The sequence below is a fragment of the Cucurbita maxima genome, unplaced genomic scaffold (assembly GCF_002738345.1).
Source record: "Cucurbita maxima cultivar Rimu unplaced genomic scaffold, Cmax_1.0 Cma_Scf00117, whole genome shotgun sequence".
NCBI lineage: Eukaryota > Viridiplantae > Streptophyta > Magnoliopsida > Cucurbitales > Cucurbitaceae > Cucurbita > Cucurbita maxima.
The window spans coordinates 121,133-131,737 of NW_019272133.1; the positions used below are offsets into that span (position 1 = coordinate 121,133).

Here is a 10,605-nt window from a genome sequence, read left to right on the forward strand (position 1 = left end):
CGTCAACGTATAACACTAAGAAAGCTACTATAGAGTTGACTATCCTTTATAAACACAAGGTTCGTCAACATTCAGTTTCGAGCCATAAGATTTGATCGCGGTATCAAACTTTATATTCCAGGATCGAGATGCTTGCTTCAACCCATAAATGGATCTTTTAAGCTTGCAAACCCTATGCTTGCGATCTTGTTTAATGAACCCGCTTCAACCCATAAATGGATCTTTTAAGCTTGCAAACCCTATGCTTGCGATCTTGTTTAATGAACCCATCTGGTTGAGCAATATAGATACTCTCTTCAAGATTGCCCTTTAGAAAGGCTATCTTGACATCCATTTGCCAAATTTCATAATCATAAAATGTGGCAATAGACAAGAGTATTCTAATCGATTTAAGCATAGCAACAGGAGAGAAGGTTTCTTCATAGTCCACCCCCTCTCTTTGGGTATAACCCTTTTCTACAAGACGAGCTTTAAAGGTTTGTACCTTACCGGTTTGGTCTCGTTTCCTCTTATAGATCCATTTGCAACCAATAGGCTTTACCTCATCTGGTTGATCTACAAGTTCCCAGACTGAATTGAAGTACATTGACTCCATTTCAAGATTCATGGCTTTGATCCACAGATCTCTATCTTCATCATTCATTGCCTGTTTATAGGTCAATGGATCCTCAACGCCATCATCAGGTATGATGAATTGAGTTTCTGTATCCTTGTTGAGGGTTGTCTCCGAGATCGAACGTTCTAATGCTTGAAATAGATAATTCTTTGCTTTGAAATCTTTCAATTTATGATCATCAATGTGCTTCTTCTTGGTATCTGTTAAAACAATGTGTCATATTGGTGCAGGAATCACATTCTCCACCAAACCCAATACTACAAAAGTTTTCCATGAGCATTACCCAATGATCACAGTACCTATCAAATTTCAGTATTTCAGTATTTCGATAAAAGGGAATTTCAGTAATTAAACAAAAACAGGCATTTCTTTGATTTTACCATTTTGATTATTTATTATTATTGTTTTTTTTCCCACGAAGCCGAGAAAAAGACGAATGGAGTGCCAATAAGTAAAGTAAGAAAAAAAATGGTCGCCTTTTGAGCCTCGGGTGTCCTTTAGTCACTCCGGCCCCGTTGGTCTCCATATTCAGAGCTGGTAAACAAAGGTAGGTTGTGGCACTGAGTCTTCGTCTCCTGTGTGGGTATCATACTGCAGCGGAGTTAATCGCCGTCGTCGTGGTTCTCTCGATTTGGAGGCTGAAAACACCTTAAACTGGTTTTCCGCATCTCCGCCGAGGGCATTTCTTCCGGGTGACTTGGAACAACAATTGGCTGGTGGCTGATGCTCTCAGTGTTGAAGACTGTTCGGAAATGATCATAGATTTATAACTAAAGAATACATTTTCATTAACATGACTTCTTGTGGGAGCTCGAAGCAAACCCATGATATTATGTTCAAAGTTGACAAATATCATATAACATTATAGAGATTCGTGATTAGTTACATGGTATCAAACTATGAACTTAACTTAGGTATGTCGAACGAAAAAGTTGTAAGCCTAAAAATCGTAGTTAAAAGTGTCGAACAAATTTCGTATTTTGTTCAAGGTCTCCGAAGAAAGAAGTCGAGTCTCGATTAAAGGGAGTTTCTTTTAGAAATCCATCGACTTAAGGGGAGGCACAATGGTGTATTTTGTTCGAGGGAGGCTCTATGGTGTATTTTGTTCGAGGGGAGTCTCTATGATCATAGGTAATCTATAGGCTTCAAATGTGGCTCTATGTGGTGTACTTAATGAGAGGGGAGACTCTATGATCATGAGTTTATAAGTAAGGAAGTCAAAACACAGCAACAAGAGTTTATGCTCTAGACAATATAATACTATTGTAGACAATATCGTAGTTTTATTTCAATAAATAAATTCATGATTCTCTCACAAACTTTATTAATATTCATAAAAATTTTAAAACCAAATCTCTTCATACCACCCAAGAATCATAAGGCTTTTCCCCAATATAGTTGCCTGGAGGATCATAATTGCAAACAACAAACTGAGAATTAGCCTTGCAAGGCACTCTAGCAAATCCAAGCCGCACCGAGCTCCGCCACACCATCTGAGTGTAGTGCCCACATTCACCTCCCACGCATTTATTCGATGCATGATCATACAGCGGCTTCTCGTTCGCCCACAGCTTCACTGCATCCGCCCCAGTGAACTCAGGGTAGTAGCCCGCGGCTATGTTTTCCCCGTACGGCCCGGTTGAGTGAATCATGGCGCAGACACCCTTTCTTTTTTCCGCATAGGCTTGAGCGTACGCGGCCACGGTGTTGCTCCATTGCATGGGCCCGACGCCGACCTCGGCTCGAGCTCGGTTGTGAAGCGCGAGGTAGTCACCGGGGGCGTTTTGAGCTTTGGTTAGGGCGAGGAGGAAAATGAAAGTGACCATGAAAGCGGCCATGATCCGAAGGGTTTGAGTCCACATAATTCCGATGAGAGATGAGATGAAGATTGAGAATGAGGGAATGATTTATATAGAGATGGAAAACTTAATATGGAATGTGATGGGTAAAACCATGAATTATGAACTAATTATGTCATGCTTGGGAATTCAAAGAGAATAAATTCATTCTCGCTTCCATGTTTAATTACGAGCTAGATTTTTGTTTGGATTAGCTTCAAATAAATGAAAATTTTCTAGATTTAGCTAGTTTATGATTTTTTTTTTAGGATTAATGAAACTTAATCCACCGGATTATGGTTAATCTTAAAAGATACATTTTTACTTGTAGGTATATATTTATTGTTTTATTTAGTTTCATAATTTTATTTATTTATTCTCCTCCAATTTTTTAAAATATGTATTAAAATTGAATTGGTTAATTAAATGTTCAAAAATAAATAAATAATGTTAATATTTTATTAAAATTTTGAGTAAACCAAATGAACTAATTTAACCTAAAATTTTTATAACCTATTTAGATTGGGTTTATTATATAAAAAGAATTTTAGATTAAAAATATTTACTACTAATTGAGTTGTGAATTTTTGTATTTCTTTTTCCTTTTTCTAAAAGTAACATATAGTCATGGATGAAATAAAACCTTCTACCTCTCGAGTAATAGTATATTTTAATTACTATTGACTTATGTGCAGCAGAGGTAATTGCCGTCGTGGGTCTCCCGATTTCGATGCCGAAACATCGTGACTGGTTTTTCGCATCTCCGCCGCGGGCATTTATTCTCGTTGACTTCAAACGACATTTGACAGCTATTCTGGGAGCTATTCTCCGTGTGTAAAATTGTTAAGAGAATGATCATGAATCTATAAGCAAGGAATAATCTCACAGGACAACAAGCAGAAAGTACTTAATCTCAAACTAGACAGTATCATATCAGTGTAGAGATGGATGGTTCCTAAAACTTGGTAATTCTCCATTTATTTTTGCAGTATTGGTAAGAAAGCACTTAATATCATACCATTAGGAAGATATTGTCCACTTTGAGTTCACCTCAATGGACCCATGATCGTTCCCTAAATTCGCCGAGTTGGACTTTCATCCAACACTTCCCCTCGACTTCTTTTCTTTTTCTTTTTTCTTTTGGAGTTCTTTGTTCGACATTTGAGAATTCTATTGACATGGTTAAGTTTAGGGCGTGGCTCTGATACCATGTTAGACGAACACGACTCTCAACAATGGTATGATATTGTCCACTTTGAACATAAGCTCTCATCGCTTTGTTTTGCGCTTCCCAAAAGGCCTCACCCCGATGGAGATAGTATTTTCTGATTATGAACCCACGATCATTCCCTAAATTAGCTGAGGTGGGACATTCATCCAACAAAGATCATACCATTGTGGAGACGAGTGATTTCTAAATCTCGGTAATTCTCCATTTATTTATGCAATTTTGGATAGAAAAGAGGACAATATCGTACCATTGTGAAGATATGATTTCTAAAACTCGTTAATTTTCTCCATTTATTTTTGCAATTTTGGGTAGAAAAGTAGACAATATCATAAAATTGTAGAAATTCATGATTGCATTCATTCTCCATTTAGGGGAGAAAAGTATACAATATCATATTATTGTGGAGATTCCCCAATATACAAAGAAGAACCATAAGGCTTTTCCCCAATCTAGTTACTAGGAGGATCATAATTGCAAACAACAAACTGAGAATTAGCCTTGCAGGGCACTCTAGCACATCCAAGCTGCAACGAGCTCCTTCACACTATCTGAGTGTAGTGCCCACTGATGGTGCTAATATAACACATGCGGAAGCAATTTGGATCTTTGGCACTTTTAGAACATCAATTATAGTAAATAACTAGCATGTTCATAAGTATTAAAACTTAATGAATTTGAATACTAACCTTTTGTAGTTCAAATTCTTTTTTCCTCACGAACCGGTTTCGATCCACCACTAGTGTCTTCTCCACTATCCTCCGTCCTTAGAACAGAATTGTTGAATCCGGTGAGTGACTAAACTTGGGAGGGATTTAGCATATATGAAGAGAGACTCTACATATAGTTCAAGTAATCATACTATAGCCAAAGTGTTCTTAGTTTATTGGATTTAGATTAATGATCGTAAAGTTCACTTTATTCAATAACAATCTTTACTGAATAAACATCAGTAATAACTTTATTGAAAATAGAATATGTCTTTGTTTACAAACTATGAGTTTTAGGACATAAAACCCAACAAACACCCACTTGGACTAAAACTCCAGTGGGGTTTTATAACGTTGAGTAGAGAGAGACATAAATACAATAAACTAGGGCATCACATACTCATGCCTTTTCTCCCACTTGCCCTAGATTACATAACTCGTAGTCCTAGACTCACTAGGTGCCCTTCAAACACTTTAGCCGTGAGAGGCTTTGTAAATGGATCAGCAATGTTGTGCTCCGAAACTATCTGTGTGACGATCACATCTCCTCGTTGCACAATCTCCCTTATGAGATGATATTTGCGCTCAATATGTTTTCCTCGCTTATGGCTTCTTGGTTCTTTCGAATTTGCAACTGCTCCACTGTTATCACAATAAAGAGTGACGGGAAGATGCATATTTGGAACGACTTCCAAATCAGTTAAGAACTTTCTAAGCCATACAGATTCTTTCGCTGCTTAACAAGCAGCAACATACTCAGCCTCCATGGTGGAATCAGAAATGCAACCTTGCTTTATGCTTCGCCATATTATTGCTCCTTCGTTCAAAGTGAAGACAGATCCTGATGTCGATTTCCTCGAATCTACATCAGTCTAAAAATCTGAGTTAGTGTACCGTGTAAGGATCAGATCCTTAGCACCGTACATTAGCATATAGTCCCTCGTTCTCCTAAGATACTTGATTATATTCTTAACGGCAGTCCAATGAGCACGTCCTGGATTGGACTGATATCTGCTGACAATTCCCACAGCATAGCATATGTCAGGTTGGGTACATAGCATGGCATACATCAAACTACCGACTGCTGATGCATAGGGAATGTGTCTCATATCCTCAATTTCTTAAGGTGTCTTAGGACTTTGTTCCTTCAACAAATGAACTCCATGCCTGAAAGGTAATAATCCTTTCTTGGAGTTCTACATCTTATATCGAATCAACATTTTGTCGATATACGATGCCTGAGACAATGCTAGTGTTTTGTTCTTACGATTCCGAACAATTTGGATTCCAAGAACAAACTGAGCCTCTCCCAAATCTTTCATTTGGAATTGTGTCGCTAGCCAATGCTTAATGTCAGTCAGAAATCCCACATCATTCCCAATGAGTAGAATATCGTCAACGTACAACACTAGGAAAGCTAGTTGACAATCCTTTTATAAACACAAGGTTCGTCAACATTCTGTTTAAAGCCATAAGATTTGATCGCGGTATCAAACTTTATATTCCAGGATCGAGATGCTTGCTTCAACCCATAAATGGATCTTTTAAGCTTGCAAACCCTATGCTTGTGATCTTGTTTAATGAACCCATCTGGTTGAGCAATATAGATACTCTCTTCAAGATTGCCCTTTAGAAAGGCTATCTTAACATCCATTTGCCAAATTTCATAATCATAAAATGTGGCAATAGACAAGAGTATTCTAATCGATTTAAGCATAGCAACAGGAGAGAAGGTTTCTTCATAGTCCACCCCCTCTCTTTGGGTATAACCCTTTTCTACAAGACGAGCTTTAAAGGTTTGTACCTTACCGGTTTGGTCTCGTTTCCTCTTATAGATCCATTTGCAACCAATAGGTTTTACCCCATCTGGTTGATCTACAAGTTCCCAGACTGAATTGAAGTACATTGACTCCATTTCAAGATTCATGGCTTTGATCCACAGATCTCTATCTTCATCATTCATTGCCTGTTTATAGGTCAATGGATCCTCAACGCCATCATCAGGTATGATGAATTGAGTTTCTGTATCCTTGTTGAGGGTTGTCTCCAAGATCGAACGTTCTAATGCTTGAAATAGATAATTCTTTGCTTTGAAATCTTTCAATTTATGATCATCAATGTGCTTCTTCTTGGTATCTGTTAAAACAATGTGTCATATTGGTGCAGGAATCACATTCTCCACCAAACCCAGTACTAAAGAAGTTTTCCATGAGCATTGCCCAATGATCACAGTACCTATCAAATTTCAGTATTTCAGTATTTCGATAAAAGGGAATTTCAGTAATTCAACAAAAACAGGCATTTCTTTGATTTTACCATTTTGATTATTTATTATTATTGTTTTTTTTCCCACGAAGCCGAGAAAAAGACGAATGGAGTGCCAATAAGTAAAGTAAGAAAAAAAATGGTCGCCTTTTGAGCGTCGGGTGTCCTTTAGTCACTCCGGCCCCGTTGGTCTCCATATTCAGAGCTGGTAAACGGCGGTAGGTTGTGGCAGTGAGTCTTCGTCTCCTGTGTGGGTATCATACTGCAGCGGAGTTAATCGCCGTCGTCGTGGTTCTCTCGATTTGGAGGCTGAAAACACCTTAAACTGGTTTTCCGCATCTCCGCCGAGGGCATTTCTTCCGGGTGACTTGGAACAACAATTGGCTGGTGGCTGATGCTCTCAGTGTTGAAGACTGTTCGGAAATGATCATAGATTTATAACTAAAGAATACATTTTCATTAACATGACTTCTTGTGGGAGCTCGAAGCAAACCCATGATATTATGTTCAAAGTTGACAAATATCATATAACATTATAGAGATTCGTGATTAGTTACATGGTATCAAACTATGAACTTAACTTAGGTATGTCGAACGAAAAAGTTGTAAGCCTAAAAATCGTAGTTAAAAGTGTCGAACAAATTTCGTATTTTGTTCAAGGTCTCCGAAGAAAGAAGTCGAGTCTCGATTAAAGGGAGTTTCTTTTAGAAATCCATCGACTTAAGGGGAGGCACTATGGTGTATTTTGTTCGAGGGAGGCTCTATGGTGTATTTTGTTCGAGGGGAGTCTCTATGATCATAGGTAATCTATAGGCTTCAAATGTGGCTCTATGTGGTGTACTTAATGAGAGGGGAGACTCTATGATCATGAGTTTATAAGTAAGGAAGTCAAAACACAGCAACAAGAGTTTATGCTCTAGACAATATAATACTATTGTAGACAATATCGTAGTTTTATTTCAATAAATAAATTCATGATTCTCTCACAAACTTTATTAATATTCATAAAAATTTTAAAACCAAATCTCTTCATACCACCCAAGAATCATAAGGCTTTTCCCCAATATAGTTGCCTGGAGGATCATAATTGCAAACAACAAACTGAGAATTAGCCTTGCAAGGCACTCTAGCACATCCAAGCCGCACCGAGCTCCGCCACACCATCTGAGTGTAGTGCCCACATTCACCACCCACGCATTTATTCGATGCATGATCATACAGCGGCTTCTCGTTCGCCCACAGCTTCACTGCATCCGCCCCGGTGAACTCAGGGTAGTAGCCCGCGGCTATGTTTTCCCCGTACGGCCCGGTTGAGTGAATCATGGCGCAGTCACCCTTTCTTTTTTCCGCATAGGCTTGAGCGTACGCGGCCACGGTGTTGCTCCATTGCATGGGCCCGACGCCGACCTCGGCTCGAGCTCGGTTGTGAAGCGCGAGGTAGTCACCGGGGGCGTTTTGAGCTTTGGTTAGGGCGAGGAGGAAAATGAAAGTGACCATGAAAGCGGCCATGATCCGAAGGGTTTGAGTCCACATAATTCCGATGAGAGATGAGATGAAGATTGAGAATGAGGGAATGATTTATATAGAGATGGAAAACTTAATATGGAATGTGATGGGTAAAACCATGAATTATGAACTAATTATGTCATGCTTGGGAATTCAAAGAGAATAAATTCATTCTCGCTTCCATGTTTAATTACGAGCTAGATTTTTGTTTGGATTAGCTTCAAATAAATGAAAATTTTCTAGATTTAGCTAGTTTATGATTTTTTTTTTAGGATTAATGAAACTTAATCCACCCGATTATGGTTAATCTTAAAAGATACATTTTTACTTGTAGGTATATATTTATTGTTTTATTTAGTTTCATAATTTTATTTATTTATTCTCCTCCAATTTTTTAAAATATGTATTAAAATTGAATTGGTTAATTAAATGTTCAAAAATAAATAAATAATGTTAATATTTTATTAAAATTTTGAGTAAACGAAATGAACTAATTTAACCTAAAATTTTTATAACCTATTTAGATTGGGTTTATTATATAAAAAGAATTTTAGATTAAAAATATTTACTACTAATTGAGTTGTGAATTTTTGTATTTCTTTTTCCTTTTTCTAAAAGTAACCGTAACTTAAAACATATAGTCATGGATGAAATAAAACCTTCTACCTCTCGAGTAATAGTATATTTTAATTACTATTGACTTATGTGCAGCAGAGCTAATTGCCGTCGTGGGTCTCCCGATTTCGATGCCGAAACATCGTGACTGGTTTTTCGCATCTCCGCCGCGGGCATTTATTCCCGTTGACTTCAAACAACATTTGACAGCTATTCTGGGAGCTATTCTCCGTGTGTAAAATTGTTAAGAGAATGATCATGAATCTATAAGCAAGGAATAATCTCACAGGACAACAAGCAGAAAGTACTTAATCTCAAACTAGACAGTATCATATCAGTGTAGAGATGGATGGTTCCTAAAACTTGGTAATTCTCCATTTATTTTTGCAGTATTGGTAAGAAAGCACTTAATATCATACCATTAGGAAGATATTGTCCACTTTGAGTTCACCTCAATGGACCCATGATCGTTCCCTAAATTCGCCGAGTTGGACTTTCATCCAACACTTCCCCTCGACTTCTTTTCTTTTTCTTTTTTCTTTTGGAGTTCTTTGTTCGACATTTGAGAATTCTATTGACATGGTTAAGTTTAGGGCGTGGCTCTGATACCATGTTAGACGAACACGACTCTCCACAATGGTATGATATTGTCCACTTTGAACATAAGCTCTCATCGCTTTGCTTTGCGCTTCCCAAAAGGCCTCACCCCGATGGAGATAGTATTTTCTGATTATGAACCCACGATCATTCCCTAAATTAGCTGAGGTGGGACATTCATCCAACAAAGATCATACCATTGTGGAGACGAGTGATTTCTAAATCTCGGTAATTCTCCATTTATTTATGCAATTTTGGATAGAAAAGAGGACAATATCGTACCATTGTGAAGATATGATTTCTAAAACTCGTTAATTTTCTCCATTTATTTTTGCAATTTTGGGTAGAAAAGTAGACAATATCATAAAATTGTAGAAATTCATGATTGCATTCATTCTTCATTTAGGGGAGAAAAGTATACAATATCATATTATTGTGGAGATTCCCCAATATACAAAGAAGAACCATAAGGCTTTTCCCCAATCTAGTTACTAGGAGGATCATAATTGCAAACAACAAACTGAGAATTAGCCTTGCAGGGCACTATATGTTGAAACTAATAATAGCTAATAATAGAATTTGAATTAGTTACGGAAGAGAAGGAGGAGGTGAATTCAAATTCATCCACAAAATCATACACAAATCTCCACAAAAATCTCAACCAATTCCGGGAATCCCCTATAAAAGGACCTCCCTCCCCATCACTCAAATCACTCCTCCTCTCAATCTCAATTCAGTTTTCTGTTGTCACCAACAACTGGTATCAGAGCGATCTTGCAGCAGCAAAAATGGCAGCAGAAAAACAAGTTGAGAACTACGTTCAGCCCGCCATCCCGAGGTTCGACGGTCACTATGATCATTGGGCGATGTTGATGGAAAATTTTCTCAGATCAAAGGAGTTCTTTGATATGGTGGAAACAGGTTATGAAGAGCCAAATGAAGGCGAGGTACTCTCAGCTGATCGACAGCAACTGTTGGCAGCATCGAAGTTGAAGGACCTGAAGGTCAAGAACTATTTATTTCAGTCCATTGATAGGACTATCTTGGAAACAATGCTTCAGAAGAAGACATCCAAAGAAATTTGGGACTCTATGAGGAGGAAGTATCAAGGCTCAACGAGAGTAAAACGTGCTCAACTACAGGCAGTTAGGAGAGACTTTGAAATTCTCCAAATGCAAAAGGGAGAAACAGTGAATGATTATATTGGCAAGGTTATAAGTCTTGCAAGTA

The 10,605-nt window shown here is 37.9% G+C and overlaps 2 protein-coding genes across 2 annotated transcripts; both read right to left on the reverse strand.

Annotated features, from left to right (window-relative positions):
- Positions 1-1,218: 1,218 nt before the first annotated feature.
- LOC111473373 (basic form of pathogenesis-related protein 1-like) lies at positions 1,219-2,454 on the reverse strand. Its single transcript, XM_023118915.1, has 2 exons — positions 2,019-2,454; positions 1,219-1,358 (listed from the first exon to the last, which is right to left on the reverse strand). The coding sequence occupies exons 1-2, from the start codon at positions 2,452-2,454 to the stop codon at positions 1,219-1,221; spliced, it is 576 nt and encodes a 191-aa protein (XP_022974683.1).
- Positions 2,455-7,686: 5,232 nt separating this feature from the next.
- LOC111473374 (basic form of pathogenesis-related protein 1-like) lies at positions 7,687-8,190 on the reverse strand. Its single transcript, XM_023118916.1, has one exon. The coding sequence runs from the start codon at positions 8,188-8,190 to the stop codon at positions 7,687-7,689; it is 504 nt and encodes a 167-aa protein (XP_022974684.1).
- Positions 8,191-10,605: the final 2,415 nt, after the last annotated feature.

Coding starts and splice junctions, on each gene's coding strand:
- LOC111473374 (XM_023118916.1), bottom strand. CDS start 8,190: ATGTGGACTCAAACCCTTCGGATCATGGCCGCTTTCATGGTCACTTTC.
- LOC111473373 (XM_023118915.1), bottom strand. CDS start 2,454: ATGGCCGCTTTCATGGTCACTTTCATTTTCCTCCTCGCCCTAACCAAA. Junction 1,359..2,018: donor TTGCAATTATGATCCTCCAG/GCAACTATATTG, acceptor ATTTCCGAACAG/TCTTCAACACTGAGAGCATC.